The sequence below is a fragment of the Alosa pseudoharengus genome, unplaced genomic scaffold (assembly GCF_046254945.1).
Source record: "Alosa pseudoharengus isolate Yale_2024_CS ecotype anadromous, Long Island Sound unplaced genomic scaffold, YU_APseudo_1.1 YU_APseudo_1.1_scf_25, whole genome shotgun sequence".
Lineage (NCBI taxonomy): Eukaryota > Metazoa > Chordata > Actinopteri > Clupeiformes > Clupeidae > Alosa > Alosa pseudoharengus.
The window spans coordinates 2,246,045-2,267,500 of NW_027468696.1; the positions used below are offsets into that span (position 1 = coordinate 2,246,045).

At 40.9% G+C, this 21,456-nt stretch overlaps 1 protein-coding gene across 4 annotated transcripts; it reads left to right on the forward strand.

Moving 5' to 3' along the window:
• The first annotated feature begins 6,028 nt into the window (after positions 1 to 6,028).
• LOC143099214 (uncharacterized) lies at positions 6,029 to 19,572 on the forward strand. Of its 4 annotated transcripts, none has more exons than XM_076262300.1 (10): positions 6,029 to 10,303; positions 10,774 to 11,115; positions 14,871 to 15,122; positions 15,272 to 15,541; positions 15,743 to 16,012; positions 16,111 to 16,377; positions 16,783 to 16,873; positions 16,998 to 17,055; positions 17,290 to 17,528; positions 17,820 to 19,572. In XM_076262300.1, the coding sequence occupies exons 5-10, from the start codon at positions 15,886 to 15,888 to the stop codon at positions 17,905 to 17,907; spliced, it is 870 nt and encodes a 289-aa protein (XP_076118415.1). In that variant the 5' UTR covers positions 6,029 to 10,303; positions 10,774 to 11,115; positions 14,871 to 15,122; positions 15,272 to 15,541; positions 15,743 to 15,885; the 3' UTR covers positions 17,908 to 19,572. The 4 variants fall into 4 exon arrangements, with proteins under 4 accessions (XP_076118415.1, XP_076118412.1, XP_076118413.1 ...); XM_076262297.1 differs by having other exon boundaries at positions 6,030 to 10,303; positions 16,995 to 17,055; XM_076262298.1 differs by lacking the exons at positions 6,029 to 10,303; positions 10,774 to 11,115 and adding an exon at positions 12,618 to 13,224 and having other exon boundaries at positions 16,995 to 17,055.
• Positions 19,573 to 21,456: the final 1,884 nt, after the last annotated feature.

Here is a 21,456-nt window from a genome sequence, read left to right on the forward strand (position 1 = left end):
GTGTTCTGGTTTGGTTCGATGGACCTCGACCCCCCCCCCCCCAACACACACACACACACACACACACACATACACACACACACACTTTATTTCAAATTCTCAGAAAAGGGTGTTGTCTGTACATTTCTTCATACCATCTCCTGGTGTCAATGGTGTCCATTAATGTTTGTGTGTGTGTTTCATATCAAAATAAAAACCTGCATTTTGCACAAACAAATAAATATACATCATAATGGTCTGCTTTCTTGTTTTGTGACTCAAACACCACCTCTTAATGAAATGATACTGATCCCTAAATGCATATTTCAACCTCTCAACATTGGGAGTTGTCCACATTGACAAGTGATAACCACATGCGTGTTCTCTGTGTAGTTCCTCATATTAGCACAGCCAGTAAAACTCTTTAGGTCAACTTAAGTATATGACGCAGAGAGATATTAGACGAGAGAAAAGGCCACACCTTTCATAATTCTGGACCAACTTTTCCCTTGCCTCACAGCAAGCAAGGGTTAACTTTACTTACTTACTTACTGCCTGTTTTGCCTCCTGGCAAGTGGGCTGTTTTCTGGACACCTTCCAATGTGTTGCGTTTTGTGTCCACTCTAGTGTCTACGGGGCTCCCGTAACACAGTAGAGATCGCTACTCCTGTAGGTGTGGGTGCGCTCGTCTTCGGACTGTGAGGATTTCACAGGGTAAAAGAGGAGGTATGCGTTTTGGGACTACTCTGGTGTCTAAAGGGATTCCCTTTAACACAGTTGAGTAGTCACAAAATGCATACCTCCTCTTTAAAACAGTCTCTCTCTCTCTCTCAACCAGTTGATGAAATGCACCTGTTAGTGAGCTGTGCACATCCTACCCTCCAAGGTTTGAATCTATGAAACAATTCCACAATATTAAGACAGCTACAAGATGTATAAGAACCTGCAAGAAGCAAATATATAATGACATATACTATATGTTATACAATGTATGTCAGAAACACAAACAGATCTCAGCTTGCTAGAGTTCCATGAGGTCACTCAGTGTCAACCACACAAGTTATTGCTCCCTCACAAATGCACGTGTCAGACACCATCAAACACCAGACCACAGAGATGGCCGCTGATATAGCTGATAAGCTCTGAGCAGCTCCTGACAGAGCGTCGTCACATGACCAGATGTGCAAGATGGAGGAAAAGCGCCAAGCGCAGAGTTGGATGGAGCTGAGCTGTGCTGAGGTCTGATTGGAAAGCCCCTTTGAAGAAGTGCATTCATTAATTATATTAAAGTCTTCAATGTATGCCCCAATATCTCCTTTTCTATCTTAATTCTTCTAGGAAGAAATAAAGGTAGTGTATGTAAAAAAAATATACAAATAATATGTGAGTTTATTTTTATATTTTTTGTTATATATGCAGTATATATTATGTGTATCTCTCTCTCCCTCTCTCTCTCTCTCTCATACTTACTGTATGTGTGTGTGTTGTTTTTTTAATGTTTTTTTTAATGATGTGGGGGGGTAGTATTTATTTATATGTTTTTTTTAATCATAATGTAATTGTTTCAGTTTATTATAGTGTATTAAAACAGTTTTACAATTAATATTTTTTGACAGCCTTGACGTGTATGCGAGTGCCTCCTTAGTGGCCTCTGTCTGTGTGTTGATTGTGGTCATGTCACTGCCTGTGACTTCTACTGAAAATAATCTTTGAAAAAAAAGGAGGAGGGGTATGAGGAGGAGGAGAAATGAGAACATCACAGAGGAGTCTTCCTGTTCTCTGTTCTCTCAACAAGATGTTTGCTTATTTAGGCAAGTTTGGTTAGATTAGATTAGGCCAACATTTAAGATCGCTACCCACACAGCAATAGCCATCTCTGTCTCATATGCAAATTATTTGATACATTAGTATATGTGTAAGCACGTGCGCACACACACATACACACACACAAGCGCATGCACACACACATACACACACACACACACACACACACACACAGGGTGCGATTTGTGTAAAAACCAGAGGGGGGGATGATTTTGAATAAGTTTGTAATCCCCCCCCCCCAAAAAAAAATGAACGAACGAACGAACGATTCATAGCCTATAATGTCATGGCTAATAAGATATTCATTTTGCCACCTTTGTAACATTTTAGTTTTAGTCTACCGTGGTGAATGACTTTAAACAGCGAGTGTGCTTGGTATGATGATCAGCTCCTCTAATGCAGGGTAGGACTACGTTTTGACAAGCAATACAATTCACCTTGTTCTTGCCCCATCTGAAATGACTCCTCTACTTTTGCTGCCTCCATCCTTTCTGTATTTGTTGTGTAAAAAAACGTTGTATATGATGGCACTGAAGTCTTAAGTTAGTGAATTGGCTAAGTTGGTAACCAAATAGCCTACACATTGCGCTACACGCTGCGTAGGCTACGTGCATTCTCTCTCCTGCTGATTTGCGTTCAGTAGCCAAGTGCGTAATATTGCAAAAGTTGAAAAAATAAATGTGTTTATTGTAGCCTACAGAAAATAAATAGCCTACTATCCTACTGTCAGTTAATCGGCTACAGTGCAGTGAAGAGTTTGGAGAGTAAAGTTATAGGGCAACTTGAAGTTTTATGAAAATAATTTACGAACCAGAACATAAAGACCATATGGAGCTTCTATTTCTTGCAGCTGTTAAAACACCCGCTAGATAGTTTAAATACCAACCAACATTCGTTTTTGCAGTAGGCCTAGCCTACAGATTATTTCTGAAAGTTATTTGTCTACTGGCTCGATCAAACGAGTGCTTTCTCGTTCGTACTCCACAAACTACAGGTGTTTCGGTAGAGAGCCATTGAATAAGCGATGCCAAGCAATTTCTGTAACACTTTTTGTGACATTCAGCAAATATCTCCTCATTTAATGTAAGTTCCTTCGGACAATAGGCCTACGTTCTACTCTACGTGCAGTTGTCCTCCATCTCAGTTGCATCAGTTTTCTACATTTTGAAGGTTCTAAAATATGACGATATGCTTCACTGAATCCTTCTCGTTTTCTTTCATTTGTCCAGCTAACTTTTCCATTGAAACTAGCCATTTATGATGGATTACAGACTCGACATTCTGAAATGTCCTGCTAGATCAAGGCCAAATTAAGTTATCACACAGCCACTCTGTCAGCAGCATGAGTGCTGACGGTGACGGTGCGTTTCTGATGTCAGATTATTATGTAGGCCTAGGCTAGCCTACTAGACTGTTCTCACGTTGCAGCGCTTTACTTATATGAAGTAGCATTAATCAATATGAGGGGCAGAGGGGGATAAATGTTGTCCCCACCGGGGATAAAAATAATTTAGCAGAGGTAGGGATAGGAAAACCAGAGGGGGGGAAATCCTCACCATCCCCCCCTACAAATTGCACCCTGCACACATATATGTGGAGGGTTATAAAATAAGCTTTCACATTTTTGGAGAGATGGAGATCCATGGAAGGCCTCTCACTCTCTCTCTCTCTCTCTCTCTCTCTCTCTCTTCCTCTCTCTATCTTCCTCTCTCTCTCTCTCTCTCTCTCCCTCTCAGTTGATAAAAAGTGTCTGTTAGTTAGCAGCCACAAGAAGTATAAGAATGCCAAAAAAGTTGCAAATATAATGAGATATGTTATATGATGTATTTCATTATTGCAAGTCCAACAAATGTTTAAAGACAAGCTGATTTCCATTTCCTAGAGTTGCATGAGGTCACTCAGAGTCAACCACACAATTAGTCATGCCTATGAGTATGTATGTTAACTTTCTCTTTCTTTCACATATGTGTGTATTTGTGGGAGTATTTTTTTTTAAGGGGGGTATTTATGTATGTCTATGTTTTAATCATCATGTAATTTTAGTTTATTATAGTGTATTTAATCTACATTTTATTATTTGTATTATCCTTTTTGGCAGCCGTGACACATCAAAGTCAAAAGTCAAAGTCAAAGTCAGCTTTATTGTCAATTTCTTCCCATGTTCCAGACATACAAAGAGATCGAAATTACGTTTCTCACTATCCCACGGTGAAGACAGGACATATTTTATCAATTTAGGTCCACAGACAAACATAACATTCAAGTAAAACAAAAAAGTAAGTAAATAAGTAAATAAGAGGGCACATATAATGAACAAACAAGAGCAGCAAAATTTGGTTGAAATTGTGCATAGACAGTCAACAAAACACTAGTGCAAAGTCAGGCCAACAAAAGGCTGAGGTAGTTCTGTTTGACCTAAGCAAGAAAGAAAGTGGCATAGCGGTGCAAGCTATGTAAGAGCAGCAGAAGTGTTGTGTTTTCAGGACAACAACAACAAGTTGCAAAGTGTACAAGTGTGCAAGTGGAGCAGTGCAGGCGGCCATTGTGGTTCCAATGTCCAGGATGTTATGTAGCTGAGGGTGGAGGGGGGAGAGGAGGGGGAGAGTTCAGCATCCTAACAGCTTGGTGTATGAAGCTGTTGATGAGTCTGGTAGTGCGGGAGCGCAGGCTTCTGTACCTCTTCCCAGAGGGCAGTAGATCAAACAGATTGTGAGCGGGGTGACTTGCATCACTCACAATTTTGGTCGCCTTGCGGGTGAGGTGGGTGGTGTAAATGTCCTTCAGGGAGGGGAGTGAAGCACCAATAATCCTTCCAGCTGTGTTCACTATGTGCTGCAGGGCTTTCCTGTTGTATTCAGTGCAGCTTCCGCCCCACACAGCGATACACATACCCATTTGAGCCTCTTTTTGTGTGGTATTGACACTGCGTGTGCTCACTTCTAATGAAAATTAGCTTTGAAAAAAAAGAGGAGGGGAAACGAGAACATCACAGATGAGTCTTCCTGTTCTCCGGGTCAACCACAAGATGCTTTGCTTATGCATGCCAGTTTGTGTGTCTGGTTAGACTAGATCAACACTGAAGATCGCTTCCCGCACGGTAAGAGCTGTCTCTGTTCTACTTGTTTGTCAATTATCCACTTTTGAACGCGTTTTAGCAAACACATTTGCTAGTTAACTAAGCATACACTGGGCTACCGTTATGTCTATTCACATGCTCACTCAGGCACTCTAATGACAAACAGCAGCTGTTGCATGAGACTGAACACTATTATTTCTGTTTACAGTTCCACTTTACTTGTCTGAATGGAGTGTGTGAAGGCAGGAGTGAACTAGCTAGGATGAAAACAGCACTTTCTCTCTCTCTCTCTCTCTTTCTCTCTCTCTGCTAGTCATGCGCACCATAACTCAGGGTAATAAGACACGCTTAATGACACAAATGCACTATGTTTATTTGTTGTTCATACTGTAGATGCCTCTGCTCTGTCAGATGTCTCTGTCTGATCATGTGAGGCACAATGATATGAAGTTGAATGCACAGAGTGTTTGAAGTCTGAAGTTGACTATTTAATACATATACATATATATATATATATATATATATATATATATATATATATATATATATATATTTGCACTGCAAGCTACATGAGATCGGGCCTATACTAATCCATGTGCTTTTTGAAAACGAACACAAGAGCAATTGTATAAGAAAAGGTCTATAAAAAATTGTGTCTGGTAGCTGTTCATACATGCATATTATGTGAGATAATTTGGAAAAGTTTGATATTTGCACATCTTAACCGTTAGGAACAGGGGGCACAGGGGACTTCCTCTTTTTTGGCACTTCTCGGAAAAAAAAGAAGTATTTCACCAGGTCATACAAAAAAAAGAGTAACACAAAAGGCAAATGTACGCATGGGCCAAAATAGAATGTGCAGCCTCTGTGGAAACCACAAATTAACCACATTGACTTCAAAGAGCCTGCTGGATTTGACTTACAGTAACAACCCCCCCCCCCCACACACTCACACACACACACACACACACGTACACACACACATGTGCATGTATGTGTAACTGATTGTACAGCATTTATGCAATATGTAGTTGCTTATTTTTTAATGCATTATGTTGTTGCAGAATGTGTTATGAAAGATTATGTTTGCATAACACAGTGTAGTTCAAAGTGTGGGGTGGGCCCCACTAGTGGGGAATAGAGACATGTCAGGTGGGGCGCGATGAACAGGAGAAAATTAGGTTTTTTGTGCCTATCTTTAAAAAATGCCTTTCTTGTTAAAACAGAGGGAAAGATCATAGATTCAAAACAAACTAGATGTACCGCAGAGCGGTACAAAATATGACCGCCGCCCAGTCCAGCACATTTTTTCCACAAAAAGAAATCACGCTGAAAGGCCTATATGATTCTAACTGTCTCACTAAATTGCATTATCCACACTCAATTCTCACTGGTATCTGCTAGACAACAAGTACCAAAACATGATTAGTTCATATATTTCACATGTATAATTCATTTTATACAACCGCACCTCCATCTTGCCTGTTTATAATTCTGAGAAATTCTTGATTGTTTGTGTTATGTTTATGTTATGTGTGTGTGTGTGTGTGTGTGTGTGAGTGTGTGTGAGTGTGTGTGTGGGTGTGCGTGCGTGCTTGTGTTTGTGCCTGCGTATGTGCCTGTGCATGCAAGCGTACATACAGTATGTCTACTGTGTGAGTATGTGTCATACGTATGATTACTGTGATGTATGTGTGTGTGTGTGTGTATCTGTGCACATGTGTGCACATGAAATGGGTTAACATGACCCCTGGAGGCAAACATACGGAAACAAATGGTCATCCTAGGCCCTACAGTTCTCAAGATATTCACAGAGAACTGTGTCTGCCCTACCCTCCTTTCGGGGGGTCCAGTCCAGCGGGGGGGCTACAGATCAAAACGAAAAATGACGGTTCCATGCTATCCATGTGGGGGTACATGCCCACCAAGTTTCGTGTACCCCAGTCTTTCAGTGTCCTGGGAATCCTTGTTGGTGTATGTCACTAAATGTACACATAAATTATTTTATTGTGAGGCCCCCCATGAACAAAAGTACACAAAACTTGGCATGCATTCGGAGGGTGTCATAATGATCCTACACTTTTAATTTCGTGCAGTTTTGACCTTGTCAGCCAGAGATATTGTGATGAAAACACCTAATTTTTTGCTTTTTAATTTTTAACTAGGTGGCGCTATACATGAAATAAGTGGTAATGGGATGGGTTGACATGCCCCCTTAAGACCAACATACATAAAAAAGATGGACCTCCTAGGCCCTACGGTTCTCGAGATATTCACAGAAAACTGTCTCCGGCCACCTACAGGCCAGTTGGTGTATAGTAACATAAATGAATTTATTGTGTGGCCCCCCATGAACGGAATTCCACAAAACTTGGCGTGCATACAGAGGGTGTCATAATGATCATACACTTCCAATTTCGTGCAGTTTTGACTATGTTAGGTCACAGATACCTTCAATTACAACACCTCATTTTTACTTTTTTGTGTTTAACTAGGTGGCACTATACATGAAATGAGTGGTTATGGAATGGGTTGACATGGCCCTTTGAGATCAACATACAAAAAAAAAATGGTCCTCCTAAACCCTACGGTTCTCGAAATATTCACAGAAAACTGTGTCTGCCCTACCCTCCTTTCAGGGGGTCCAGTCCAGCGGGGGAGCTACAGATCAAAACGAAAAACGATGGTTCCATGCTATCCATGTGGGGTTACATGCCCACCAAGTTTTGTGTACCCCGGTCTTACAGTGTCCCGGGAATACATGACGGAAATTTGGACATGCGAAAAAGAAAAAATAAATAAATAAATAAATCTGACTAAACCTATATGACCGCCGCTTCGCTTCGCAGCGGTCATAATTATAGTTTACTTTACAGCCTATAGTTTAATTTATACAGTATAACTGATTCAGCAGGCAATGCTAGTTTATTTTAGAGCCTAGTTTAATTTATAGAATATAACTGATTGAGGGCTGTATTTTGGGTCACCAGTGCATGGCGTAATACTCGTTATTCACCCGCACAAAGTTGAATTCGGTATTTTGCACGTTTATTTTTTAAGCATTGCGCCCAGGGGTGTGGCAATTAACAACCTAGGGAGGGGCCTAGCGCGTTGTCTAAAAATCACTATCATACACCACCTAAACCTGGTCAGAAGTCAATGGGGAGTTGTTCATATGCTATTTTAAGAGCGCATGTCAACAGTCATATTGGCAGGTGCACGCACCATCCTTCTATCATTCATGAACGCACACCAGCGCACATCCATGCAAAGCATTACAAATTGCACGATTACAATGGGAAACATAATTAGAACAAAGATATTACGAAATACTGTACATCTCATGATGAGTAGTTATTCACCATCATTTGCAAATTGGTAATGACGGTTAAAAGTGATTATGGAGAGGCGAGAGACACGGATGGAGCACAGCTGAAGACGCACTGTCACGAGATATAAGCAACTCCTCTGCAGGATAAATGTTGTTTTATTCAGTCATTTGATCAACATTAGGGTAAGTGTTGCTTTTTCCAGCCTATGTTTTCGATGGTAACCCATTGTCAGTCAATAGTGAAAGTAACTGCATATAACTGTCTTGTCGTTGACTGACTCCTTGGTGAAGTTAGTTTCACTTTGCCAATGAGTTCAAATAATAGACGAGTGCAAATGCGTGAAGGCTATGCTAGGTTTTAGTAAAGCATGGTTTAAGAATGACTATTCCATACGGTCTCGCAAGCAGCCTCCTTCAAATGCGCCGTTGAATGCCAAAATACCGATGCATTTATTTGACATATCGCGCGTTGCGCCGTTAAAGGGAATGACAGATGTCATTCTCTGTGGTTTAAAATGATGTTACGCCCCAAACACACCCATATGACTGATTAAAAAACCTAGGAACACCTTGTTGCGCCATGCGCTCCACATTTGATAACGAAACCCCTCCCAATGTGAACTGGACATCCTACTAAATTTTAATAGACTTTTGACGAGTGACGATGCACTTTAGAATGTCATGATAGGGCCCTGAGTGTCAATGAATAGTTTACTGTTCACTGGATGATAAGATACTAAAGTCCTTTTTTTCTCATGGATTAATAGCCTACCATTTTGAAAAAGTTTGAAAACTGTGGGAAAATAGGCTAAAAGCTAAACGTTGATCAACTAGCCTACAAGCTGAAATTTGGTAATGGATGGAATTGTTGGCTACACAAATTTGGGGTTGCTCGGGAGAAATTCTGGCAGCTAATTGGGTGTTTTTCACGCAATTGTGTTCGAGAAACCGCTAACCTCATTTGCTAAAATGACATCTCGACATGACGAGTAGCCTAGTCTGGATGTTATGAAATGTTGCGATGTGATAGCTCGCCCTTACTCATTGACGTGTCAGTGTAGAGCTGACGGTCGGTGGCATTTGTGCAGGCAGCTAAACACTGTTTTTGATGTGATTTAACATAATATTTTGATCAAACGGGTTGCCCAGGGCCCTTTCTGGTCCTTTGCCCCTGGGCAAGTGCCCAGTTGCCCTAATGGTTAATCTGGCCCTGCTGAAATCATGCATTTATGCTTGTTTTTCCGATAGAAACTCTGCAACTTACTCTAGGATGAGTGTGAGGGATCACAGCGCACAAGTACATTTGTGTAGGCTAAAAATAACTTTTTTCCAAGTGAAATCTTCATTGGTCATTTATGTAGGCTCACATTAAATTAGTTTTATAGAATTTAATTGCATTGATCCTGACTGTAGACAAAGTAGGGTTTATACTGTGGTTATCGACGGTACCCAGTGCAAACAAACAATAGAGTTTGACATTAATGTTGGCAGAACGATTATGCCTATGTGTTTTTCAAATGGATGAGATCTTCAATTGTCATTCATGCAGGCTTGTGTAGCCTAAACTAGACTGATATAATTTAATAGCATTTAATACATCATAATCATAATGATATACCCATTGTACCTATATGCTTTAGTTGAAATGTTGTTAACGCAAAAGGTCATGAATTAGAGATTGACTTATGTAATTTCCTGATGATTCATAAAGATATAAAGGAATGAAGTGACAATTCATGACCTACAGTATAGAAAAGTGTTACCAATATCTCACAAAGTATAGAGTTAGTACGTAGCACACCTATACGCAACGGTGGTTGAGCAAAGTTTGTGCGTTCAACGGTTCAAGCTGAATTGAACACAGAAATTGGTCGGAAGAATAAAGAAGAAGTTTTAGTGATCAAGCACTTTAATCACACCTAACAGCTGTTTCTCAACAAAGTGAATGGACACTGACATGTTCTCTCTTTTCTCTTATTTTTCTCCACTATACTGAACGAATGAATGAATGAATGAACCAGTGATGGTGGAAATGGGGCCTTCTGTATCTCTGGCCTTGTTTCTGCTTATTCCTTGTCTCACCATAACCCCAGGTAATCAGATGTGTTTTATGAGATGTGAGCTTAGTTTAGTAGGAGTTTGTAGTTTTGTATCTGTTTGGTGACAGACCTGACTGATTTGGTCAGGTACAATGGTGTAAAAGTGATGCACTGTTAAACATACTTGTTCAGATCAGGCCAGTGTTGATCTGGTTGTTGTGATACAAAACTGGACAGAAAGCGCAGAGTGCACTTCAAACATTACTGTAGTGTGCAGTAATGCTCATATAAGATGTGGAGTAATATGAAAATACTTGATACATTTGCATGTTTAGTAATGGGGGCAATGACACTTACTTCCTTTATTTCTCCTGCTCCTTGTCATCGAGTGAGAGAGAGGTTACTGTATGCATGTGCACTATGAGCTAAAATAGAACACACAACTAAACCTCACAACACAACAAAATGTAACTTTATATGATTTTATTTATCCATGTATAACTTTTTGAGTCATTGTATTTCAGGTGTGTCTGAGTGGGTGGTGACTATGACTCATGACACTATCTGTGCTGTGACAGGATCAACAGTGGAGATGCCCTGCTCTTTCACTCATCAGCATAATCTTCATCTCAAAGTCAATAAAGTCTACTGGGGGATTAATCCCAAACATGGCGTGCCATTAGCTGATCTCTTAAATAATCCAGCGTATAAGGCTCGAGTTCAATACAATACAGATATGAAGAAAACCTGCACATTGATCCTGAGTGATGTGAGAGTCACAGATACAGATAACTATTATGCCAGGATTGAAACAAAAACAAGTGGGGAGAAATGGCAATCAAATCCTGTCAGCCTCACAGTCAAAGGTAAAAGCAAATAACTTCAGTATGTCAGATGTATACTAAGCACATAATAGAAAGTTAAGTAAATACAATTCATATTACCATTAAACATGAATTTGAACAGTTACAGTGTTCTGCCTTCCATAAGAATGCATCCTATTTTGTATGTGATTACCTTATATCTCATTCCTTTGTGTATGCTGCCACCTTCTGGTCTTTTGAGGTAACTGTTTAGTAATTAAGTACTACTTCCTGTTAACTTCCTGATTCACGTTTCAGTCGACCACGAGTTAACACAGATGAACACGGTGCCAGCTATTTTCCATTTTACGTTTGAGCTCTGGACATTATTTGTCTTTTTACACAAAAAAGACAAAAAAGAGAAAAAGTAAACAAATTGAATCAGTCCTTGGATTTATTTGGAGCTTTGTCAAAGTGTTATCTAGCTGTCTAGTTCTGCCTGCTGGTGACGCAGTACAAGGGCAGCATAGTAAAAAGACAACAGCGCAGCGAGTTCAAACTCTAGAAGATAGCCCAGGAAGATGTCGCTACACACGGACAGACTGGAGGTGGATGCCGTCGACCAGGCACAAGCCGCGGCACCCCTAGAGCTACCCAAAGACGGCCATGAGGCAACCGAGAGGTTAGAGCCTTTCCGAACACCTGACTCCCGGTCACAGATATCCAGAAGGTCCGGTGGATCAGCAATATCGTCAGCGGCTGCCAGAGCACGTGCCAAGTCAAAAGCAGCACAAGCCCAGGTGACTTTCGCTGAAAAAGAAGCAAGCGTGATGCGGCAGAAAGCTGAACTTGAAGCCAGTCTCCACGTTCTCATGAGCCAGAAGATGGCCGCTGCCGCCGAGGCAGCAGCTGCAGCATACGAGGATGAGGAGATTGAAAGCGGGGAGAAGCGATACGAGCCACCACACTCCTCACATATGGGGGGCTCATGGGAAAGGCTTATCGGCGTCGCCAGACGCATCCTGGATGCCATGCTGCTTCAGACTGGGCACACCCGCCTCACACACGAGGTCCTGAGCACCCTCATGGCCGAAGTGATGGCAATCATGAACGCCAGGCCCCTGGTGCCTGTGTCCTCTGACCCCGATATGCCTACAGTGCTCACTCCTGCGATGCTGCTTACCCAAAAGATGAGTAATGTCGCAGCCCCCTCCGGAAACTTCCAAATGGCTGATCTACACGGGAAGCAATGGAAACATGTCCAGTGCCTTGCAAACACCTTTTGGAAGAGATGGAGAAGGGACTACTTGTCAACACTGCAAGGCCGCCGAAAGTGGACTGATGAAAGGCCTAATGTCAAGACCGGCGACGTTGTCCTGCTGAAGGACAGCCAAGCCCACAGAAACGAATGGCCTGTGGGAGTGGTTGTCAACACTCTGCCAAGCGGTGACAAGAGGATCCGGAAAGTGGAGGTCAAAATAGTTAAAGAAGGGACTGCTAAAGTGCTTTTGAGGCCTATCTCAGAAATAGTCGTTCTTCTCTCTGAGTGAAATAGAAAATTTAGTTTGTCACTGTTTAAGTTGAGTTCTAATGTTATATAGTGGCATAATCATATTATACCCAGGGTTCTAAATTAACACCCGCCAACCCGCCAAATGCGGGTTAAAATTCATTTTGGCGGGTGATAATAAAAACTTACTAGCCAGTTTGGCCGGTGATGCATGAGGCATTAAATGCATGATACATAAGGCTCTGTTTTCGGTCATATATCCCCGGCAGTACTTCCTACATTTCCCATGACCACTGTGCCGTATGCTACGTCGGCTGCACGCAGTTTGCAGTGAAACCAGCGCGAGAGACCATGGAAACGAACGGAGCGTCTACCAGAAAACACACGGAATTAGAAGAACGAGTGGAGCCAGAGCAGGGAGTTAACCAGTAAAGTAAAGTAAAAAGTACCTAACACATGTACATAACACAAATGCATAATACATTACGAAATATTAACGCAATTAACGCATTGTGTTTACCTATTTCCTTTGTGGGGGGCTGATGTCATGTAACGGAGGCCGCAAAACCTGAAGCAGCAAGATCGTTTATTTTATTGTCTATGGAGTTAGCTGAAGATGGAACGTGAGGAGCTTGTAGGCGAACATTTTCAGTTTTAAAAAGGTAGCCTGATCAGTTATCACCACCACCACACGCATCACGCACTGTGCATAGGGCACCAAGAGACAGAAGAGGGACCAACATTTAGCCAATAAACAGTATAGCTGTACTGCAAACTGTTTTTCACTCTTGTTAGAAAGTAGGCTATACAATGTCAACATGCACCAACAGCATGTTACATAAAGATGATACTTTTCGGGTCCTCTCTATAAAGATCCAACTTGAACATAGGCCCAATGCTACTCCATTTAATTGAGAATGCGTCTGAGTGTGCAGGAGAGGGAGAGAAAACGAGTGGCAGGTTCTAGCTGGCTTGTCATTGTTGATGATAATTGATATCTCCTTTTTATGAAGTTAAGATTAAACTAAATGCGGCAGTGGTTGGTACAGACTGATGGGGGCGAGAATAGGAATGAAGCAGGGGATGAGGATATCGACAGAGAAATAGATAGATAGATCCCAAACATGAAATGAAGTGAAGTGCACTTCTGTGTATATTTTGTGGTATGTATTCATGCGAACAATGTTAATACAATGACCAAATGCATTCAGTGACACTCATCTCATAAACTCATAATTCTCTTATTTTCACCGGAAAAAAAATGGCTAATAGAAATTGTAATTGGCTAGTAACTTTAGAAAGTTACCAGCCACATTGGCTGGTGATCAAAAAAGTTAATTTAGAACCCTGATTATACCAAGCGGGGAGTGTTCTGCCTTCCATAAGAATGCATCCTATTTTGTATGTGATTACCTTATATCTCATTCCTTTGTGTATGCTGCCACCTTCTGGTCTTTTGAGGTAACTGTTTAGTAATTAAGTACTACTTCCTGTTAACTTCCTGATTCACGTTTCAGTCGACCATGAGTTTACACAGATGAACACGGTGCCAGCTATTTTCCATTTTACGTTTGAGCTCTGGACATTATTTGTCTTTTTACACAAAAAAGACAAAAAAGAGAAAAAGTAAACAAATTGAATCAGTCCTTGGATTTATTTGGAGCTCTTAACAAAGTGTTATCTAGCTGTCTAGTTCTGCCTGCTGGTGACGCAGTACGAGGGCAGCATATACAGTAATGCTAAACTCCTAACTCCTCAATTCCTCAGACAGACTAATAGAATATTTGTAAATTTACCTACATCACTTTATAACATTCTTCTGTTAACACATTGGAAATTATGGCAAAAGTTACAGTAATGTAAAGACTCCCAAACTCTGCTGATATTATATTGCTTCCATTACAGGCCTGGTTGTCCACACTTTTAGAAGAGCAATTGAGGGAAAATATGTTAAACTGAGCTGTAAGCTAATTTGACTAAGTTGTGCACTCATTTTACAAAATCATGTACACACTTTAGTAAAATGTGTGCATGATTTACTAAATTTAGAGAGCACAAATTAGGAAAATGAGCACACAATTAAGTAAAATCAGCGCATATTCTCTGGATATAAACAACACACACACCTCCAGGGTTCCATAGTAAGGAGATATGAGCACCAAAAACTAAAGAAGACTGAAGTCAAGATGAGAAATCTTAGCATTAGTCAACAGTCATGCATTGTAACAGTGACTGAACTCCCCAGATCATGTCCTAATGATTTTGAAGATGCTGTTTACTGACAGTATTATTATGTCCCTCTTTGCAGACCTTGTTGTCCAGACTTCTGGAACTGCAGTTGAGGGGAAATATATTAAACTGAGCTGTAACAGCCAATGCACCTTGAGACAGAACTCCATGTTTATGTGGAAAAAGGACGAGAAAGTCTTTTCTGACACACCAACAAACAACAACGAGCTGATATTCCACAAAATCAGGATTGAGGATGCAGGCAGCTAATCATGTGAATTAAATCACCAAGAGCATCGTCCATCTCCTCCAGTGAAGCTTGATGTCCTGTGTGAGTACATACAGTATGTGAACGACTGCCTTTAACAAACAGTTTGTAAAGCAAAAGTATTACATTCCTCAGCTAACAAAGTAATAAATGATGTGGGCAAACCTACATCCACTGTTTGTGTATTCTTATGTCAAATATTTCTGTTCTAGACCCTCCAAAGAACACCTCAGTTTCTGTCAGTCCTGCTGGTGAGATACATGAGGGCAGTTCAGTGACTCTGACCTGCAGCAGTGATGCCAACCCACCAGTGGAGAGCTACAGGTGGTATAAGAGGAGTGAAACAGCGCCATCTCTGGTGGGATCAAAGCAGATTTACAGAATCAACAGGATCACCTCTGGACACACTGGCCATTACTACTGTGTGGTGAAGAACCAACATGGTGACTGTAATTCTACTGCTGTTTTCCTGGATGTTCAGTGTGAGTAGACTATTGGTATTTAGGGATCAGCATGACCTGTTCATCTCTTACCTTACTCTCACTATATTCTAATTTCATGAAATCTAGTAACATGAACTGAAGTCAGACTATGAGCTGTGCGTTGTTTGTTTAAATGTAAAGATAAAATTAGTTTGAAAGCCCAAGGATTATTGTTCACTTATGTATTATTATTTTAAACAGATGCTCCAAAGAAAACCTCCTCATCAGTCAGTCCCTCTGGTGAGATACTTGATGGTGTTTCAGTGACTCTGACCTGCAACAGTGATGCCAACCCACCAGTTCAGAGCTACACCTGGTATAAAAAGGAGAAGAGTGAATCAGTGATGTTATCAACACAGCAGGTTTACAGCATCAGTAAAGCCCACTCTGAACACACTGGATATTACTTCTGTCAGGCTGAAAACAAACATGGTCACTTAAACTCTGCAATTATTAATCTGGGTGTTCTCTGTAAGTAAAGTGTAGAGTGCATATTTAATTGGCGTCTGTATGTTTTATAGTAGGTGAAAATATTTTGTTTTTAATGTTACATTTGTGTCTTCAATCAGACCCCCCTAAAGGGACATCAGTGTCCCACAATCACACTGGTGATCTAAAAGAGGGAATTTCAGTGACTCTGACCTGCAGCAGTGATGCCAACCCACCAGTGAAGGGCTACACCTGGTACAGGAATACTGGAGATGAAACTAATGAAGTAGGCTCAGGGGAGACCATCACCTTCACTCTGGACACCACCACTGCTGGACTTTACCACTGTGAGGCCAAAAACAGAATATCCTCTCAGAACTCCCATGCAGTTAAAGTGTCTATTGCAGGTATGGGTTGATCATACTTATCCAGAGTTACATTTTTTGACCATTTCTAAATGTTCTGTCAAACTGAATGTGGACTCTGGACTCCACCACTGCTGGACTTTATCACTGTGAGGCTAAAAATAGAATTTCTTCCAAGGATTCCCCTACCCTTAATGTCTCACTGTCAGGTAAACATGACCTCACAACTTTGTCCCAATAGAGATCATTTATGAGATACTCTCATACCTTCTCCTGCATATTTGGTGATTTATTTATATTTGGATTTAATATCCCTGGAGTTATGCTGGGCTGTTTGTCATTATAAATCAGCCTTATATTATCAGTGTGTCTGATGTGTTTTAATTTCTAAAAAGTTAATTCCAGTACTCATGGTCTCATGCAGGATTGTGTTTGTTTATAATTCAGGCTCAGGATGGCAAAGTATGGCTGCGATAGCAGGAGGAGCTGTTGCTTTCCTCATAGTTTTCATCGTGGTCCTGGCTGTTCTCATGTCCCGGTGAGTAACAAACACATATTTATTACGAATACTCAAAAAAGCATTGCTCTATTTTTCGAGCCTGATAGAGCTCTGACACGTATGTTCTACCTGTGTGTGTCTGTTTTTTTTTTTTTCAAAGAAGGAAGAAGAATACGACCAACTCAACCATCGTCTCTGGCAGCACAGTCAGGAATTCACAGGTGTGTAATCAGGGGATCCGTGTGTTAGTAGGAAGTTAACAGTCATCACCGTCCATGCCTTTGGTGAAAACCATAAGATAGGGGAACGGTACCAAAAGGGACACTCTTTACTAAGTGCTCTTTTTGCTAACTCTTCATGTAATGCATACTGTATTTCCACGGTTACCAATCTGGGATTGTATCACAGAAAACTCACCCGTCTGATCTGAATATTTCTCCTGCCATCCTCCACAGGGTGCTGCTGACAACGATTACGTGAATGTCAACCCGGTGACCTCTCACCCTGGCCAGAGTGTGGACTCAGGTGATCAGGATGATGTCCAGTACGCCAGCGTTCAGTTCAAGAGATCCAGAGAACAGGAGGTGCCCGTTTACTCCACTGTCGAGGAGACCAAACTCCACACACACCATCAGGAGCAGGACGAGGTGCAGTACGCAGCAGTCAACTTCTCTAGACCCACTGCTGCCACCCAGTGAGTAGAATGGGACATTACAAATACAATGCACACATTCAATTTCATCCACACCATACTCATGCCCTCTGGTGCCTAATGGTGAATGCAATGGGATGAGACAACAGCCAAAAAAATTATACTTGTCTACATAAATTGCACATCTATTTATGGAGCAAAAAAAACATGTCTTAATTGAAATAACATCAAATAACTCGTTTGTGAGTGTAAATGCGTGTGTGTGTGTGTGTGTGTGTGTCTACAGACCTTTGCCTCAGTGTATTTATGTCTAAGCATGTTTATTGTCCACAGTACCGGTGCAGATACAGATGTCTACAGTGCGGTCAGCAAACCCAGAAACAAGAAGGCCTGCGGGCAGCGTACGGCTCACCAGCAGTAATGCGTGACCGATGACCTGATGACCGATGACCTGATGGTGTGCACTTTCAAAACAGACAGACACATGCAGCACACACACACACACACACAGAGAGAGAGATTACCTGACCTGATGGTGTCTGCAATCAGTCTTAGAGGTTTGGGCACTCTCTCATGAAGAACGATGGAATACTGTAGCCAGGGCCGAATTTGGGGGCCCCAAGCAAAATGTACATAGACATGAATGTTCCAGTCTGCTTTGATGCACGGAATTTATCGTGTGGTTTTCCTATCCCCTATTTGGTAAATAGATTATCATGGTCGAATAGTTAGTATAGCAGAGAAGCTATGCCACTTTCATCAAAACCTATTTCAAAGCTATAGCAATGTTATGTCATTAAATACGATAAACAGTGATTCTGGAACAGATCTGCGTCTTCCTTATCCCGTTAATAAACATATTACAGTATGTAACCATATTCCGTCCGTTCGAAAAAAAAGTTGCGCTAACTGTTCTAGTTTGGTACAAGCAGCATGGGCCGTCAGGCAGGTACTTAAACATAAACATTTTTTGCTAGGCTAGCCTTCCTGCTGCGACATTACACCATTACAAGACAAGTAGAGCTATTACATCCAGTGTAATTTATCACTTACCACTATCTTGTTTTTTCTTGTCATCCTGTTCCTTTCTCTTCTTTCTTTTCTGGCTTCCGGACGCATAACTTAGCTTTATTATGACCATAGACATAATATACAATGTATATTATGTCTATGATTATGACTGCGAGGTTTTATATTTTCCCGGCAGTAGAGCTCACGAACCTGGCTGGCTGGCTGCTGTCAGAGACTACTGAGAGGGGCCCCCTTGAGGGGGATCCCGGTATTGCCGGTAAAACAGTGTCGTTGCACTTTACTGCATTGACTATCAAAGGGGCGCTCACAGTTTGTCGTTGCATTTTATTCTTAACCAGTCGTTGTCTTGGGGCCCCTGGCCAGCTCGGGGCCCCAAGCAATTGCTTGGTTTGTTTGCCTTCTAGCGACGGGCCTGACTGTAGCCTGCTGGTTTAGCTGTGAAGGGTCCATCAATTCATCCATTAATTTATTTTGTAATTTATTCATCTGTCTAAAACATTTACACATGCTCATTCATTAAGCTTTTATCCAAAGGCGATTTGAGATGCAAAGCAAAAAAAAAAAAATCATCTATCAGTGTGTGATTCATTTAATGTGCTTGTTTTTATTGTGTTTTCGCTATAGAAGTGAATTTTTACCTTGGCACATTTGAGAAAGTCTTCAATAGGAATCTCTTCTGTATAACATGACATTTCATCACATTCAACTTCATTTTGAAACCTTTATTATTATTATGATTATTATTATTATTATTATTATTATTATTATTATTATTATTACAGTATTATTATCAGTAACAATTGTATTTATTAAATGTGGCATCACTTAAGTGTGCGATCATGCAAATTTATTTTTCTTGCAACCAGAGTGTATAATTTACACCAAAATGTGACAGGCCAAAGAGAGAGACATATATACTGTTTACTGCAATGCATACAAGTTACTGTAATTGTCTGTATTCACTGATAAGCCTTATTTATTTCAAATGAGACATTTGTCAGTTATGTGACCTGTTATTTTGTCATTGTTTTGACTAAAATGATTCTTTAAAGACTGTTTTGTTGTTGTTTGTGTGTTTGTTTGTTTGTTGACTCTTTGCTGACTACATCAAAGTAGCAGTCATGGAAAATTCTGTAGCACATTTGAAAACAGATGCAATCCTTCACCTCTGCCATGGTAGCAGTCCACATGCAAACCCTGACAGAACTATGGGTCATGCAGACCTTCCTGGAGATGATGTGCTCATATGGTGCTTTTCTGGGGCCCATTCATGAGACTCCACAGATTTGCCAGCTGTGTTGTGCTCACTGCTACCATAAAAGCTTCCCCTGGTGACCAAAGTGTTACATAGCAACCAGAGACATGATCAGAAAACAGTGGTCCTGTAGGGGGAGCCCCTGAGACATCAAAATAGTTTCCCTGGTGGCCAGACTTTAACAGTGCAACCAGTGACACTCATTCAGAGAGCACAAACATCTCCCAGCCTTAAAGGAGAAATCTGTAAAGGTTTCACATAGATCTCCGTTTCTCGAGGTCACTGAGTACTGTCAGTACAAAAAAAAAAAAAAAAAAAAAAACAATAGGTTTTACCTAACTCGAGTTGCTATAGCTAGCAGCTAACACATCCAGGAATCTACAGCATTATACACTCTGGGGGCAAGTCTATGAGCTCCAAATGACAAAAACAGATCAGTAAAGTTTCAGTATTCTCTGACACTGACTGGCAGGCAGTTCTCATTACTGATGATGTGCTTGAGTGCTGCACAAGTATCTATTTTAAAGATGCTCACACCCTGGATATGCATGTCAACAACACATACACAAAGGAGGTGTTAAAATAAAGGCTGCTCGGTCGTCCTCTGTGTATTGTGAAGAGTCCATACAGGAAGTTGCATCTTTGCAGAGACATAAAGCTGCATTAAGGCACTTTAATGGGGGTGGGGTGGAGTGGGGGAAGGGGGTCGTATCTGATACTAGAAATTGCATTGATTATTGTGAACAACACTTGTGCATAGAGAATAGATAAGTGACTACATATGACTCCATGCCCATGACGTATGAAAGTAATTATAAGTTGATGCATAAATAAAAAAGGAGAGGATGTAATAATTACTAAAGAGGAGGACTCGGAGGACGTACAGTGAAGGCCACCAGTGTAGATATTAATGCAGCGTTAACCACAAGCTCACTAACAGCTCGTTGTGGCACTAGTGGTCCGTCTTTGTGAACAGGACAGTACAGAGCAATAGTTGTGGCCGTAGGTCATCGAGCGACTTCATTCTGACTTGAACAACTTTTGAAACGGTGAGTTTTGAACAGAATTATTCTGTTATTGCCACTGGCACTATACAGCTCATAGAAAAAAAAGTGTCATTTTAAGGTTTATGATAATGCAACATTAAAGCTCTTTGTGCATTTGCTTTTCTTTTCTCTTCCTGTGACACCCAACAGTACTTATCTGTGAAGATGACAACGATGCTATCTCTACTTGCAGTCTTCTCATTATTAACACAAGGTAACGAGTGGATTTCTTATACCACTGCTAACGACAAAGTGAGTTTATGTGACTTGGTGAGCACAGGTTATCACAGCTTTTAAATGTCTGTATGAAACCGAAGTACAATTTGGCATTTATTTTACTTCCTCGATTGTGAAACAAGTTGTGACCATTAATACACAGTGCACAGCCTCTCAGGAGACAATAACTAGCTTGTATTCTCTCATCACTAATAATTCAAAGTAATCAGTCAGTTCATTCATGTTATATGCGAGGGAGACAAAGGAAGTCTTTCCGCTGAATGCTCACACGTTCAAAATAACACATATGCTATTTGCTATTACGCATGCTTGACATATGATCATTTCCTCCATACCTGCTTTCGTCTTCACATGACCAATTGAAGCGGGTGCCTAATGCAACGTTGTCTGTGCTTCAGGT

Bases quoted from the DNA above. Each gene is read 5' to 3' on its own strand.
- LOC143099214 (XM_076262297.1), top strand. From the start codon at position 15,886: ATGTTATCAACACAGCAGGTTTACAGCATCAGTAAAGCCCACTCTGAA. The intron at 16,378-16,782 runs GTATGGGTTGAT...TTTATAATTCAG, and splicing joins AGTTAAAGTGTCTATTGCAG to GCTCAGGATGGCAAAGTATG. The intron at 17,529-17,819 runs GTGAGTAGAATG...TATTGTCCACAG, and splicing joins AGACCCACTGCTGCCACCCA to TACCGGTGCAGATACAGATG.